The following is a 17,060-nucleotide window of genomic DNA, read 5'->3' on the forward strand; positions in this document are numbered from 1 at the left end:
TCTCTCTTTCCCACTAAAAGGGCACCCTTTAATATTTCTTGCAGGGCTGGTTTAGTGTTCACAAACTCCTTTAGTTTTTGCTTATCTGGGAAATTCTTTATCTTTCCTTCAATTCTGAATGACAGCCTTGCTGGGTAAAGTATACTGGACTGCATATTTTTCCCCTTCGCACATTGACTATTTCATGCTGCTCCCTTCTGGCCTGCCGACGTACTGTGGACAAGCTGCTGCTGACCTGATGTATCTACTTCTGTAGGGTAAGCATTTTTTTTCCCGCTACTTTCAGAATTCTCTCTTTATCTTTGAATTTTGCAAGTTTCACTATGATATGTCTCGGTATTGATCTGTTTTTGTTGATTTTCAGGGGAGTTCTCTGTGCCTCTTGGACTGTAGTGCCTGTTTCTTTCCCCAGATTAGGGAAGTTCTCAGCCATAATTTATTCAAATAAACCTTTTGCCCCCTTTTCCCACTCTTTTTCTTCAGGGGCTCCTATAATATAGCTATTGTCATGCTTTATGTAATTGCCGAGTCCCCTAAATCTATATTCATGATCTAATAGTTTTCTTTCCCGTTTCTTCTCAGCTTCCTTATTTTCCATAATTTCATCTTCTGTATCACCTGTTTGTTCCTCTGCTCCTTCCATCCTCACTGTGATTACATACAGTCAGGTTTGCATCTCAGTCGTAGCATTTTTTCTTTTCGGCCTGACTAGTTTTTTGGTCTTTTATCTCTGTGCCAGGGTTTCTCTAGTGTTTTCTGTGCTTCTTTTGAGTCCAGCCAGAGTTCTTATGACTTCTGTTCTAAATTCTTTGTCAGACATATTGCTTGTATCTGTTTTGAGTAAATCCCTGGCTGTGATTTCTTCTTGATCTTTCTTTAGCAGAGAATTCCCCCATCTTGGCATTACGTCTGGGTTTCTGTCTTCAGGTACTTGAACACTTGTTATTTTTCTTATTAATTACTTACTGACTGAGAGTAAGACTAGGAAGAAGTCCCATGCTGTCCAGGGCCTGGCACTCCTGCAGGTGTCTCTGTGTGTGCTGTGTGCGCTGCCCTCGCGGTTGGGCTGCTCTTCCCACGGGTCAGTCCTCTGCAGAGTTCCTCGGTTCTTGCAATAGGGAGTGTTTAGGCCTTTAACTAGGTGTGTTTTGATTTGTTAAAATAAGCCTGATTAAAAAAGAAAGAAAAATCCTGATCTGAAAAAAGGAAAAGGGGCCAAGAAAACCCCCCAAAGAAACAAACAAAAAACTATAAGATAGTTTTCTAAAGAAAAAGAAAGGAAGGAAGCATGATCCAAAGAAAGAAAAAAAGAAAGTAAAAAACAAACAAACAAAGGATTCCAAAGGAAAGGGGGGAAACGGCAAGAAAGCCTGGTCCTATTTCCACCAGGAGAGCAGCTCCTGAGCGGCTCAGTCAGGTCAGCATCTGACTCTTGGTTTCAGGCCTGGTCATGACTTCACGGTCATGAGGTTGAGCCCAAGCTGGGCCCATGCTCAGTGCAGAGTCTCCCTGAGATTCCTCCCTCTTCCCTTTCCCTTTCCTTCTGTTTCATCCCCTCTGGTGCACATTCTTTTGTCCCCCTCTCTCTCTTAAATAAATAAGCAAATAAAATCTCTTTCCACCAGCACTGAAGCTGACGCTTCGGAGCAGTGCGTGGTCAGTGGCCTGGGTGTGCGCAGGGGCCCTGTGTGGGTCCGCTGGGAGAGACGCCTGCCCCCTGGGCTCACGGTCACACCTGCCCAGGGGAGGTTGGCCCTGCAGGGTGCGGCGGGGTGGGCGTGGTGATACGTGGGAAGAGGTTTGATGCCAGAATCCAGTCTAAAATTTTGCCTGTTTCCTAGTCTCTTACTAATTCAACAGCAACCAATAAAGTGACTTATCTTCTTCAAATATTCCACCATATTTAAAGACTTGCAACAGTAAGTAAGGATGTACAAAAGGGTTAAGGAGAAAACTATCATTGTCACTTTGTAGACATGCAGCTCCACTTATGAGAGCATAAATAAAATCACATGTCAGAGAGTAATTTAAGGCATTAGAACTCAGCATGCCATAGGCACGAGTCAGTGTATTTGAATAAAAAACATTTAATCTTGCTCTTCTACTAGGAGATCTTCTCTTGTACTCTCCCTTTAGCAGAAATGCTCAGTCGTTGGTTTCTTTCATTTTTGAAAGCAGATTAGTCCAAATGGTAAGAGTTCCCTTAGTGACTGAGTAAAATTTGAATAAGAATACTTATTTGGTCCAGTGAATTATCCCATGAACTGACTTCTAGGGATGTTTTTACTTTTATGGAATCTCAGAATAATGATGATAGTAGCCAACACTGACACAGTACTGACTATGCTGACACTGTTCCAAGTGCTTCGTGTGTAACAGTGCGATGCATACGGCAGTCCGCTGAGGTAAGGGCTTATTATTCCCACTTTACAGCTAGAAAACAGATACAGAATGATTAAGTAGCTTGCTGAAGGTACAAATTCAAGCCAGGACTCAGAGCAGTCTGATTCCCAGTAGTTTGGCTCCAGAATCTGCCTTCTGAACCATACTGCTAAACTTTTTCTGGATTCTAAAGAAGGGCCAGGAGCAAGCAGGGCAGATTATAAGAGACGATGGCACGTGGTGGGGGGAGCTAAAAGAACCGTATTAAGGAGGATAAAGTGGTGTGCTGTCCTTGATGGAAGAGACCATGGTACTCCTCACTGTGGTCTACTGTCTGATGACATTTTCCAATAAGGGAGAAAGAAAAAAGACTTATTTTTTACATCCATATTTACACATGTTAATTCCACTAAAATCAGTTCTTTCCTGAGTACAAACGTATATGCACAGACATGAGTAAGTAGATGTCCAGGAGTATTAGACACATGTGATACACGGGGGAGTGACAACAGGACATTTAGGGTGGCTTTTGGCTTTATTTAAGGTTGATGGGGTGTGCCACATTACAGAACACATCCAACAGTAGGTTCATTCCAACAGAAAATGACTCAGAACCAAACCGATAAGTCTAAATACACTTGGGGTATTTTCTCAGTATGTAATTAAACAGCCTCTTTCAATATCCTTACCCTCAGACTGGCAAGTCCAATCATGCTAATGGGTAGGCAGGAGTTCATTGCTTCTACATTGGGCTTACCACATCTCAGTGGCAAAGAGACCAGAACAGCAGAGTTTGGAGAGCAAGTTAACAATGACAAAACTTTTACATTATGTATTTAAAATATCTTAAAAAAACAGAACAGGAAAAAAAATTAGAACAAGAAATATTGGTCTTGGGAATGTTACTTTGGCAGAGCTCTTGCGTTTATGCCTAAGCGCCAGTAAAGAAACCAGGAAATACAAAATCTGAAATAAGACTAAACACAATTTCCTAGGGCTTGAAAAATATGAGATATATTCGTTTATATTCTAACTGTGCTTGTTTTCTCTCAACGTGCATGCGCAAGTACATACACACATTCATTTATTGTGAGGATTTAAATGGTTTTCCAAAAATATATAGATTCATTCGCACCCTGCCACTATAAACATAAAAAATAAAAATTGAAATGAAGTTCCCCTTCCTTTGTTTGAGTGTGGATCCCTAAAGTCTGCCTTTCTCCATAACTCTTGCAACTGCTTTGAGGAGACGAGCTAATTTTCTTTGCCCTTCTGGTTCAAGGACAAAGCTATATCTCTGCTTTTGGCAACCAGTAGGCACCAGAGTTATTGGCAAATATATTTTGTGGCAAGCTTCTCAAGGCAAGATCAAATTCCCTTCTCCCGGCTGCTGAAGCTCACCACTTCTGAATGACCCCACCCGCAGAAACGCTTCTCTCCCTGGCTCCGCGCCATCCACCCCCTCCACCTACGTAGCCCAGTGTGTGGCTCATTGTCTTGCCCTAGACCCTCTCTTGCCCGTGACAACTGTCCACGCCCTCTTCCTTCCTCCCTCACACTGGTTTTCTCCTGAATCCCCATCCCATGCCTGTTTTTACCACTTCAGTCCGTCTTGTGCGGAGAAGAATCCTTGGTAAAATAGGAGAATAGTACTCATTCGCACAAAATGTACCTTCGGAGTTTTCCTACTCAGCCATCCCTACAGCTTACTGAGGAGTTCTCGTTGTTCGCTTGCATTCTTTACAGTCTCGTTCAGCGGACGCCGGTGCAAAATCCTCAGATGAAGTCGTAGATGAGGTTGCTGGCGACATCTTGGGCAAACTTCCCCACAACTTTGATGTTGAGGCCGCAATGAGGAGGTACCCGACAACGTATACTCAGAGCATGAACACTGTGCTTGTCCAAGAGATGGGACGGTTCAATAAACTGTTGCAGACCATAAGGGACTCGTGCATTGATATTCAAAAAGCGATCAAGGTAAGGAAATATACAAGGAAATATATAAAAGAAAAACCCTTGCAATAACTTATCATTCATTTTACTCAGCAAATATTTACTGGGGGAGAGACTGTGTGCAAACACTGTTCGTTCTGCATTCTGGGGAGAGAAGCAAAATCCCTGCCCTGGAAGACCATGTCGGATTCTGGGGGTGACAGTTCGTAAGTGGGTAAGGAATTATGGAGTGTGTTCGATGGCATTGTTTGCTAGATAGGATACATGCTAAGAAAACACAAAGGAGTAAGAAAGACCAAGCCTTTGCTTTCATAGAGCTTAAGTTTTAAAGGTTTATTTATTTGAAAGAGAGAGAAAAGAGTGGGGGGAGGAGCAGAGGGAGGGGGAGAAACTGAGCAGACTCCACGCTGAGCTTGAGTCGGGGGCCTGACCTCACGCCCCTGAGATCATGACCTGGGCTGGAAACAGTGTCGAACATTTAACCAACTGTGACACCAGGTGCACCCCCCACCCTTTAAAAAAAAATAAACAACCAATCTTTATTTTATTTTATTTTTGAGAGAGAGTGCTCACTTCGGCAGCACATATATTTTTTTAAAATCTTATTTATTTGTTTGACAGAGATCACAAGCAGGCAGAGAGGCAGGCAGAGAGAGAGAGGGGGGAAGCAGGCTCCCTGCCGAGCAGAGAGCCCGATGCGGGGCTCGATCCCAGGACCCTGAGATCATGACCTGAGCCGAAGGTAGAGGCTTTAACCCACTGAGCCACCCAGGTGCCCGGCAGCACATATATTTTTGAGAGAGTGAGACAGTGGGGAGGGACCAAAGGCCAGGGAGAGAATCCGGAGCAGGCTCCACGCCCAGCGCAGAGTTGGACGCTGGGCTCAGTCTCATACCTGAGCTGAAATCAAGAGTCAGACGTTTAACCAAATGAGGCACCTGGAGCCCCCATAGAGCGAAGTTTTGATTAGGGAGATAAAAATTTAAAATAAATGTATAATTTTGATAAATGTTAAGTTCCCGCGATGGGTGGGAAACCCATTTTGTGTCAGACGACTGACACAAAGTGAAAGCTGCTGACCCTTCCGCAGGGGTCTGAACCTCATGGCAAACCATGGAACATTCAGGCTGAGGATATGGGAAGTGCAAAGACCATGAGAACAGGCTTGGCCTGGTCCGGGAACACTAGGAAAGGCTCCTGGGGCTGGAGTGGAGTGAGCCTGAGGGAAACAGGACAGAGAGAACCACAGACTCATCGTGGCCTTGTTGGCCGTGCTGAAGATCACGACTTTTGTTCTAAAAAATAAAAGTAAGGGGAGGTCTTCAGAGTGTTTTAAGCAACAAAGTGAAATGATCTGTTTTATATTTTTAGAAGTGCACTCTGACCCCTGCAGGAAGGACTGTGGGGGAGCAAGTGTGCAGGCGGCCAGCAATCCTCCTTTCGGTGTTCCAGCCGAGCTTGTTTCTGTCGTAGCTTTGGAGGAGGAGCTAAGTGGTTGAATAGGAGCTATGATGGAAAGCGGGGTCTCCTGGGCTGGCTGCGGGGTCCTCTGGCTGGAATGTCTGGCTAAGCAGCAGTCAGGATCCTTGGTTTCTCCTTGACCTGGTTCTTCCTGTGTCCTTCCTGGGAGACAACGGCCTGGTTTCCGGTATTCCGGGGCAAAGGCGAGGGTGGGCTCGGGGATGTCCGCATCCAGTGTACATTCGTTCGTGTGGTTCCTGACTTCAGGGTGGTAATCTGCTCCCCAGCTGAGCCTGGCAGCCCCCAGGGACTTCTTATTCTCCCTCGCACGTTTCGTTCAAGGTAGGCAATGTGCAGACTTGGGGGAGAAGTCCCAGAAATCTGTTTTTGAAACCCAATTTCAATAACCCTTCTCATTGGGCAGCACCTGCCACTCCTCACTTTCCTCAGTTCCAAACACTTCTGGGGATTCCCCGGTGATGTCTGGTTGCTGCTTGGCTTTCTCCTCTGCTGCTCAGGATCCGGTTAACGCCCGACTTCAACATCACCTGCCAACAGTCCACATGCTTTCTAGCTCCCAAAACTGTGCTGCCATTTTGCCCTGCCCTAATCTTTTTCTGCACTTGTAGGCTTATGCCCTTAAAACATAAATTCTTTTACTGCTGTTTTAGCGGGTTTGGGAAAGGAGGCAAAGGAAATGCGGGTGTTGAACATATTAAATTTACTCTAAAATCTTCTCCGTATGTTAGTGGGGTGATTCTGTCGACTAGAGAGAAAAGAGAAGCGATGATGGCAACTGGCCCAACTGTAAGATCAAGGAGGCAGTAATTTTTAAAGGCCTCAAAGTTTTCACATATGTCCACCAGTGATTCAAAATGGGTGAGGCTGGGGCTCCTGGCTGGCTCGATTGGTAGAGCGTGCAACTCGTGATCTCAGGGTCATGATTTTGAGCCCCATGTTGGGCAAAGAGTTTACTTAAATAATTAACAAAACGGGATAAGATCAGTTAGACTTCGTAGGTGGAGCTGAGACTATTTTAACTTTCCAAAGGATTTCATACAATTTTTCTAATTTTATATTCAGCACTATTCTTTTAAGAAGACAGAAGATGTAACAGTTGTCGATTCAAAAGAGCAGTGAACTTGCTGTGAAGTGTGTAAGCCTGATGATTCACAGACCCGTACCCCTGGGGCAAACAGCACATTATATGTTAATTAAAAAAAAATTTTTTTTAAGGCAAAAAAAAAAAAAAAAAAAGGCAGTAAACTAAGTCCAAGTTAGTCTGTGATTTAGTAGCTAGTGAGAAGCTGAGTATTAAGATTTTTCCAGGGTGGGCAAAAGGCTGAAAGAAGTCAAAGGCACAAACTTCTAGTTATGACGTAAAAGCCATGGGAGTGCGATGTATGGCCCAATGACTGTAGTTAGTAATACTGTGTTGCAAATTCAAAAGTTGTTGAGAGTGAATCTTAAAAGTTCTCATCACAAGAAACAATACTGTAACTATGTATGGTGACAGATGTTACCCAGACTATTGTGACCATTTTCTAATATATCCAAATACTAAACCATCATATTGTATCTATGAAACTAATACAGTTGAGGCTTTAACAACATGAGGGTTAGGGTTGCTGACCCCCTTGTAGCCAAAAATCCACATATAACTCCTGACCTCTCAAAAACTTAACTGCTAATAGCCAACTGATGACTGGAAGCCTTGTCCATAACATAAACAGTCAACACATAACATGTATAATGTACTGTATTCTTACAATACCATTCTCTGAAAGTTTTCATTATTTCCAGGTTACTTGGTTCATCTGTGAGTTTCTTCAAATAGGTACAAATCTCAAAAAAAAAAAAAAAACTTTCAATGTATTTATTGAAAAAAATCCACATGGACCCATACAGTTCAAATCCATTTGTTCAAGGGTCAACTCTACCATGTTACGTGTCAATTATATCCCAGTAAGAAAATTTTTCACAAAAATTTGATTAAAAGTAAAATTGTCAATATTTTGTAAGGAATAGTTTAATGACTCCATGACTTACTGTCAGCAAAAGAATGTATCTTTTCTTTTTTCCTATATGACTCAGCTTTCATCACAAGTTTAAACAAAGGATAATGAAAAGGATGTTTAAGAGAGGGGTGTCCAAAATCAGTATTATCATGTTAACCAAATGTTTCAGGGGCTTGTGGTGATGTCTACAGATCTTGAAGAAGTGGTTAGCAGCATTCTGAATGTCAAAATTCCAGGAATGTGGATGGGTAAATCATACCCAAGCCTTAAACCACTTGGGAGCTATGTGAATGACTTCCTTTCAAGACTGAAATTCTTGCAAGTGAGTTCATCTAAACTATCATATCTGGTTTCATTTCATTTTCATCAGGATGCCTAATGTGACATTACTCTCTAGTTTTTCTGTGCATCCCAGACACAAATGACCACGACTCAGTATTGCATATAATGTATGTAACTGTTACACTGAACTGTCAAAATATGAATATGGAAAACAGAATCTCTGAAAGCTTCTTTAGGAACAGGTGTTCATATTTGGTAAACAACACACTCAAGTCAGATGCTAGAAGAGAGAAAACAACTGGTTGTGTTGATTTTTTACGTTAAATACTCAGCATCAAAATAGATTCCTAGAGCAGAGCACCTTAGAAAGCCAGGCAAGCTACTAGCAAGCAGCATTATCTTTTCCTTGTCCAGCATTCTTCCAGATCGTGAAGTCAGTAGACTGCTGGTTCAGCCCAACACGGTAATAATCTCCATGGCGAATTGTCTTGGAAATGTTGAGTGCGCAGAAACCTGTCTCCTAATTATCCGGCAATACTGGTGCTTACCTATGTTATTAATTATATTCATTAAAAGTATTAATTTCCTACATACTGTTCATAATGCATCAAAATTGCCTGTGAGAAAATTTCTGCAGGGATAAAATGACTCAACTTCCCTTGAATAACACAGGCCTTCTTGTTATGACTAGAGCTGATACTAAAGAAACAAGATTATTCTTGAATGATGAAGGTTCTACCTTGGACTCTAACAGGGAAAAGTTCTTCAAACTCATTTGACCTCTATAATTTTCTATTTAAAATCAGTAGTCAATTAGCTTCTTAAAGTATGATATGAACAGAATTATTTGGGTATCTTTGATATTTATAATATCTTAAGCTCTCACTATGTTTCTTTAATAAGGTCTTTGTATAATACTGTGTTTCCATATGTTGGATTTTATTGTATTTTGGTAAAGTAGGTGGGAAAACTTCCAAAGGATTATTCTACTGGACAGCAATGATGAGAAAATGGGAAAAATGGGAAAAATATTACCAGATGTTATAGGGATCTAGTCAACTATGGAACATGATATATTGTGCAACAACGTATATCAGATATGCATCATTGTGTGGAGCTTTTTGGAAGGAATCACTAGGCACATACAGAGACATTCACTTCTGCATTAAGCCACATTGTGACATCCCAGCTGAGACAATGGTTGTGAGATGGAAGTCAGAACATACACTGAATAAGTAGCTTTTTAAAACCTCGACAGTGTCAAGTTTATTTCCTGAATGTGTTGGCTCACTTATGAGTCTACCTAAAGCATAACAGGGGGAGTGCTGGGGTGAATTTTATTAAGCTGTTGTTGTATTCAAAGTGGCAAGGCTGCAACCTCACGACACGTGTGCTGTGTCACCGCAGCAGTGGTACGAGGTTGGCCCTCCTCCGGTCTTCTGGCTCTCCGGCTTCTTCTTCACGCAAGCCTTCCTGACGGGCGCCCAGCAGAACTACGCCAGGAAACACACCATCCCCATCGACCTTCTCGGGTTCGACTACGAAGTGATGGAGGACAAGGAGTACAAGCACGCCCCGGAAGACGGTGAGTGCGCAGACAAAACGAGTCGGCTTCGATCCAGGTACGGAACAGAAAACGTTCTTGCTTGCTTTGCTCAACTGTCAGAATTTTCATCATCATGTATGTTACTCTCAAAGAGTTGAGGAAAAGAAATTCTTACCAACATGCACTATACTTTTACAGTCTGTCACCTTAAAAACAAATCAACAGGGGCACCTGGGTGGCTCCGTGGGTTAAAGCCTCTGCCTTCAGCTCAGGTCATGATCCCAGGGTCCTGGGATCGAGCCCCGCATCGGGCTCTCTGTTCAGCAGGGAGCTTGCTTCCTCCTCTCTCTCTGCCTGCCTCTCTGCCTACTTGTGATCTCTGTCTGTCAAATAGATAAATAAAATCTTTAAAAAAAAAATCAACAAAGAATTCCAACCATCTTAACATCCACATACCCTCAGCAACTGTCCCGTGTCTCTCTCCCATTTATAGCAAATTTCTTCCAAGAATTGTCTTTACATGCCTCTCCAGGTTCTCACTTCCTAGTTCCCACCTACCTCGCATCCTCTCCAATAAACTGACGTTAGTAGTAAACAGAGTTAGTAATGACCTCCTTATTGGCAAATCCCATGAATTCAGTCTTCGTCTTAAACTCGTAGTTCTCACCCGTGGACACCACTCTCCTTGTGAAGACCTCCTTCTCCCTGGGTTTCTCCTGATTCTCTCACTGGACACATTCATGCTTCTTTGCTAGCTTTTCCTCCTCTGAATACTGGAGTTTCCAAGGACTTAATCCTGGGACAGTTGCTCTTTTCTTTTATTTTTATTCCCAACACACTCAGAATGGTCATATTGTTGAATACCCGAAGGGCATGTAAGAACCTTCTGCTAAGGTGTTGTTTATTGTTCCTTCCATTATATCAGCCTTAAAATAATACATTCTCCGTACAGCTCACTGTAACACATGCTGTAAGAGAGAGCAATAAAATATTTTTTTAAATGATTTTATTTATTTATTTGACAGACAGAAATCACAAGTAGGCAGAGAGGCAGGCAGAGAGAGAGGAGGAAGCAGGCTCCCCGCTGAGCAGAGAGCCCGATGCGGGACTCGATCCCAGGACTCTGGAATCATGACCTGAGCCGAAGGCAGAGGCTTTAACCCACTGAGCCACCCAGGCGCCCCAATAAAATAGATATTTTAGTTCCCCTGTCCTAATAAAAGTCAAAATGTAGATATTAAGCAATATACTAAGAAGGATAAATAATTTGGTTCCAACTAAGTTGGGTAAAAGGGAATCCGAGGGGGACATGTTGCTGCTCTGTATCCCTGCTGGGTCCAGAGCGCCCCCGCCCCCCACTTGGTGGAAACAAAGGCTCCGGAGAGTTAGCTAACCTGCCCAGGGTGTCTCGGCCGGCAACAGGCAGAGCTGACCGACCCACACGCCGTCTGGCTTTTACGCTTCACTAGCTGCTTTCTCAAAGGCCTGCTGAGTATTTTTGTGGAAGTACAAGTTTGAAAACATCACCTTTCTCAAGGAAAGTTTCTTGAAGAACCTATGGTTGGCTCTAAAGTATTTAATTCAGTTGCAAGATTTTTTTTTTTTTTTCTAAATTCTCCTCATATCATTATGATAAAAGGCAGGGAAAATGACATTTCAATTGAAGGCTAGTTAGTATAGATGTCCCTCAGATTATAGGTTTTTTTTGAACTCAGCTAAAAACCACAATTACTCAACGCATTGCCTGAAGTTTATGAACTACTTAATATTAAAGATAAAACTATTGAATCGCCAGTCATCATACACTGAACTTAGACATGGCACAAGGTCGTTGGTATCTCTTTTTACAGTAATTTACTAATTTAACCCGCAACTGTTCTTATTCAAGATCTAAATGTATCAAAATCCAAAATAATCTGGAAAATAGTGGGGCAGATATAAAGTACAGTTCAGGATCAGTGAGGACCACTCTGTGCTCTGAGATCATGCAGTGAAGCGTAGCCATCGATTAAATGAACCATTTCACTGAATGTTGAAGTATCAGCCAAGGTCTGATTTATAATAGCTGATGGACAGTAATTCGTGAATTACTGCTGATAGACAGTAAATTGTGAATTTTATTGCTTTGTACACACACACACACAGAGATACCCACAATATAGCCTTTTTGTCATTCTTATTTTCTCCTTTCAACTTAGCTAATTACCCAAAGGAAACAGATTCCATGGAATGATTTGGAGCGATGAGCTTCTCCCAAAGAACAACTTTCTCATGGGACCGTCATGGGAGGAACCCAGGTCACACCTGGGAAGAACAGGTGTTTTTTCTCCCCCAGAGTTTCTCTCTACCATGCCACCAGCCGGTCTCTTTCATACACACTTTAGTGTGTGCCTGTTTCTGGGTTCTGGGGCTCACAAAGAAGTCAGCCTTACTTACCTAGGATTAAATTGAACTTAACGAAAAAGGTCACTCTTAAAGTGACTCGTGACGTGGCCACAATGCCACTGTAAATCCATGTAAGTTTGGAATCACACATTCTAGCTGTACTTTCTAAGATTCCTCTTATCAGAATCATTAGCACTAATGGGGGACTCAGTCCCCAGTGACGGGCGTTATACAGCAGGAGGCAGAAAACGGAGAGGAGCTAAAGAAGCCGCAGCCGACACCGTATGTCAGCCGCATCGCCGAGATGGCAAAGGCTGTGGCCCAGAGTAGGAGCAGCTCCGAGCCAGGACCCAGCCAGCCTCTACTTGTCCTTTCAGAGCCTTTCAGATCTTGATTCTTCCCTATGGCCTGTCCTGACCAGGAGGAAGAAAACCGTGTTTGTAGATCTCCATCACATTTCCTGTAACATTGTTGCTGGGTTGGAGGAAATTTTATCCTTATTGCCACTTTTCTTAGGTGTTGAAATGAACTGTTTACTTTTTCTGACTTTATCTTTCTTCCCCAAGTGGAGAACAGACCATCTGACTAGTTAAAACCAGAGATTCAGTGGGCTATGCTTACAAGTCAGTGGGGCAGGGTATCAAATGGCTCTCTTGGACCTGTCTGTAGGCTTCTGTTTTCCTATCCCTACCCATTACTGTGGCTGCCCTGGAGGCCTCAGAGAGGGCTAGAGAATGTCTGTAGGATGAGGCTACCGACCAGCCTCTCTCTCTCTCGGGCAGGTCTATCCCCAACATCGTTCCAGGCTTAAGGTGCATTTTGCAATTTAGCTTTACCAGAATAATCGTTGAAAAGTTACTGGACAAGTGCTTCGCCAGTTAATAAAACTGGTATTTTACTCCCACTGCTCTTTCCATCAGCGGAAACTGAGAGAAGAGGAAGTCTTCCTCCCCAGGCAACATTCGTCACTAGATTAGCCACATGCGGCTCTTAAAATTAAGCTGTAATTAAAGTCCCTCAATCACACTAGCCATGTTTCAGGTCTTTAATAGCCAATGGCTACCACACTGCAAAGCACAGATATGGTTATTTCTTTCATTATAGAAAGTCCCACTGGACGGGACGGCCCAGACGGACTTCCACACACTACCTTACAAAGCGCTTTCACTAGTATCAGCTGACTTGACCGTAACGACTCTACAAGGCAGAAAGTAGGCATTGCTGTTTCGCAAATGTTTTCCAGTTGTTCTCAGAGGACCAAATATACCCAGAGTTAAATGACTTGCTCAAGGTCACACAGAAAATTAGGAACTAAGACCTAGGTCTCAGTTCCACATTGCTTCCCTTCACATCTGTGCAACCATTACACGGAATGTTTTCACGTTCGTACACCTGGATTCAATTTGTGAAGCTTTACACAAAAGGACCGAGAACTGACTGCAGTTTCAGGGATTCCCTAGTTTGTGCTCTTCAGTGGTTAGTGTATGAATTACGTTCTGGAAGGAGGTCACCCATGTGTTCTCTCAGACTAAGAAGAGATCTGGGAGTGAGGATAAATTGCGAAAGAGGGAGAGAGAAATAACTTTTATGATATTAGAGATCTGCACAAGCATATTTTCTTCACATGGTGCCTCGAAGCCACTGAGTCCCTACAACTGCATTAAGAATTTTTCCTGCAGACTTCATGGCCTCTCACATTATAACCATTGGCCAACTAAAAATATAAATCTGGTACTGTTCATCCAGACTGAGAATTTCCCATAGACTAATTTAAAATTTCTTTTATCTTCCACATCTAATCTTACTATTGAGTTGACTAGGAAGAATATAGATATTCTTAGAATCTGCATGTTAAGACAAAGCACTGAGAATACTGCTTTTACTTTAGAACAAGCCTTGGGCTGCTGACCTGGTACCATCTGCAGAGCACTCAGAGGAATTTTAGATTCAGAACTTAATCAAATACATATTTAAACAGTTGTATTAACCTGCTTCTTTTCTATTTAGGTGTTTTCATTCATGGATTATTTCTGGATGGAGCTTCCTGGAGTAGAAAGACCAAGAAACTTGCAGAATCACATCCCAAAATTCTTTATGACACAGTGCCTGTGGTTAGTATTTGATATACTAATATGGGGGTGGGGGACACTATTTTATACTCACACACACACACACACACACACACACACACATACAGACATTCTCATCACGATAATTATGTTTTATTAAGTTCCTGCCAGCACGGAATTAGTGAATGCTCAACCACAGCTCCTAGGAGAAGCACAAGGTTAAGTTTCTGTGCTCCTCTGGTCACATTTTTGTTAACCAATCAAGACATAACTTGTTTTGTGTCTCCTTAAAAATGCCATATCTAATATATACTTTTGATTCATTAACATCGAACTCAGAGAAAACAGCACTGTAACTTATGCCCGGATGAGCCGTACAGTATTTTCTCCCTGAGGCCCAACCCAGTCTTCTTGCACTCAGGAACACTAGAGAGCATCTGAGCACTACATTTAGGGCCATTTTAAACAGGGAAATCACTAACAACAACAACAACAAAAATGCAAAAAACTCCTTATTAAATAACCTATCAAAATGAAACTTGTTTCCATTTACCAGAGGTGAAATAGAAAAACGGAGTGTCACCAGGTTCAACCTCAGCTGGAAAAGTACTTGTTTGGTGACACATTTTTTGAGGCTCTGCGTATGCTTGTGAATGATCGTACAATAGAGTACTGTTCTAGGATGATGAATAAATGTTAGTGATAAGCAGATTTGTAAATACAGAATCCAGAAAGAATGAGGACTGACTATATACATACATCCACATATGCATATATATTTCTTACATATACTTTGACCTAAAAATGATACTTAGAGACTAAAAGAGAACTATATGAAAGCCAACCCCATAAAAACGTGTTTGCTAGGAACCAATCTTCAGTATGGGCCAACTAAGCTATGGAAGATTTTGTTTCCATCTGTTACTGAATCATGAGAAAACGACTAGACAAATTTTCATACACTTGGAAAGGCCTGCCTGGGATGGTGCGATAAAATACAGGCTGTGCATTTACATGTATTGTTTGTGGGACCCTGGGAGCAGCTCCGACGAGCAAAAATCCTAACGGGTACAGTGAGGGACAAGCTATTCCCAGAAACCTGACCTATGTGCTAAGATACTGCGTCTGGACAGAGAGCTTTAAACAGGCGACCCAAATTCAAAGTCACGGAGAAGTTTCAAGAGTTGACTGGGGTAGACCTGGAAGCTCTTTCAAGGTAGTTCGCAGTGAATACGAAGGTATTTGTAAGTGGACGATTCTCTTACATAAGTCACTTAGTGAAAAAAATTCTCATTAAGAAAATGTGGTTTTGGCCAAGATGAAATACACTCATTAAGTGTTGTTGAGTCCTCATATTTAACTACATCCAAAAACAGCTCTATGGATTCCGCAATAATGTGGGAGACGCATACACTAACACCATTATTAACTCCTTCATACAATTTATTTAGACCTGAGAAACCTGAAAGGAAAGAGGGCTCTGAACAGTGGGCTGTCAAGCCAGCATCCGCTCAAGGATTCCACTTTATAAGGGAAAAAGGAATCCAATTAGATTTTAAAACAAAACACTATTTCCTCCTTATTACCGTAGTTTGTTCGTTATGCTTATTTTCAGAGACCAACCTGCCCCACGTTCTTTTGAGATTGGTTAGGTTGGTTAGGCTTAACAGTGCTTAATATTTTAGAAACTTGGCTAATGACTTCCTAAAAATAAAGTGGGTATATTATAGGAATAAAGGAAAGCAACTAGGTTTGAAACAGCATGATGTGTGCACTGGCCCCTTTAAAATAGCCACCTGAAATGGGGAGAGGTGATCTAAGCTCTAGAATCACTGACAAAATCCTTTCAGACTTTTTTGATTGGCCTGTATTAAATTAATATGATGACATGATTATCAGTGGTGGTGGTTCCCTTTGAAAGTATGTATGATTTTGTGGTTGTTGATATAAACAGTCAAAAGTCCTCCCCAGGTAAGTATGGTGAATAGGTAAAGAGTACATAGAGAACATGTTCCTTGACAGGTAAAAATAATTATTTTTTCTCATTTAGTTGGCTCCGAAAATAGTTCTGAGAATACTAAAAAAAGAGTTTTGAGCAAAATGCCTAGGAATAAACTTACCCAAGGAAGTGAAAGACCTATACTGATGAAAGAAATTGGAAACAACACGAATGCAAAGACATCCCATGCTCATGGGTTGGAAGAATTATAGTTAAAATGTCACACTACCCAGAACAATCTCCAGATTTTATGCAATCCCTATCAGAATACCAACAGCATTGTTCACAAAATTTGAATTCCAAAATTTGTATGGAAAATTAAAACACCCGAATAGCCAAAGCAATCTTGAGAAAAAAGCAGCTGAAGACCTCACAATTTCAGATTGAAACTCACCCAATCAAAACATTATGGTACTGGCACACAAAAAAAGATCAATACAGAAATAACCCTACACTTATAAGACTAATTAATCTACAACAAAGGAGTCCAGAACACACAATGGGGAAAAGACAGCCTCTTTGACAAATGTTGAAAAATATGGGACCTGAAACCATAAAATGCCTAGAAGAAAACCTAGGCAGTAATCTCCTCAGCACTGGCTTTAGCAACATTTTTCTAGATAGGTCACCTAAGGCAGGGGAACCAAAAATAAGCTGTTGGGACTCCATTAAAATAAAAAGCTTTTTGTATAGTGAAGGAAACCATCAACAAAAGAAAAAGGCAACCTAATGAATGGGGGGGGAAGACATTTGCAAATGATTCCATCCAAGAAGGGGTTAATATCCAAAGTTCAGAAAGAACATATAATTCAAGAGCAAAAAAACAAAAAAAGGACAGAGGCCCTGAATAGACAGTTTTCCAAAGACCACCTATAGATGGTCAACAGAAACCTGAAAAGATGCTCTTCATCACTAATCACCGGGGAACTGCAAATGAAAAAGCCACAAGGAGGTATCACCCGACG

At 41.9% G+C, this 17,060-nt stretch overlaps 1 protein-coding gene across 2 annotated transcripts in view; it reads left to right on the forward strand.

Annotated features, from left to right (window-relative positions):
* Window positions 1–17,060, forward strand: part of DNAH7 (dynein axonemal heavy chain 7) — a 249,692-nt gene that overhangs the window by 231,337 nt on the left and 1,295 nt on the right. For both annotated transcript variants that reach the window (XM_082689009.1, XM_082689010.1), the window contains 4 exons: window positions 4,129–4,359; window positions 7,984–8,136; window positions 9,504–9,681; window positions 14,035–14,138. In XM_082689009.1, coding sequence (XP_082545135.1) covers window positions 4,129–4,359; window positions 7,984–8,136; window positions 9,504–9,681; window positions 14,035–14,138 — 666 coding nt within the window. The remainder of the gene's footprint in view (window positions 1–4,128; window positions 4,360–7,983; window positions 8,137–9,503; window positions 9,682–14,034; window positions 14,139–17,060) is intronic.

The sequence above is a fragment of the Mustela nivalis genome, assembly GCF_964662115.1.
Source record: "Mustela nivalis genome assembly, chromosome: 11".
Lineage (NCBI taxonomy): Eukaryota > Metazoa > Chordata > Mammalia > Carnivora > Mustelidae > Mustela > Mustela nivalis.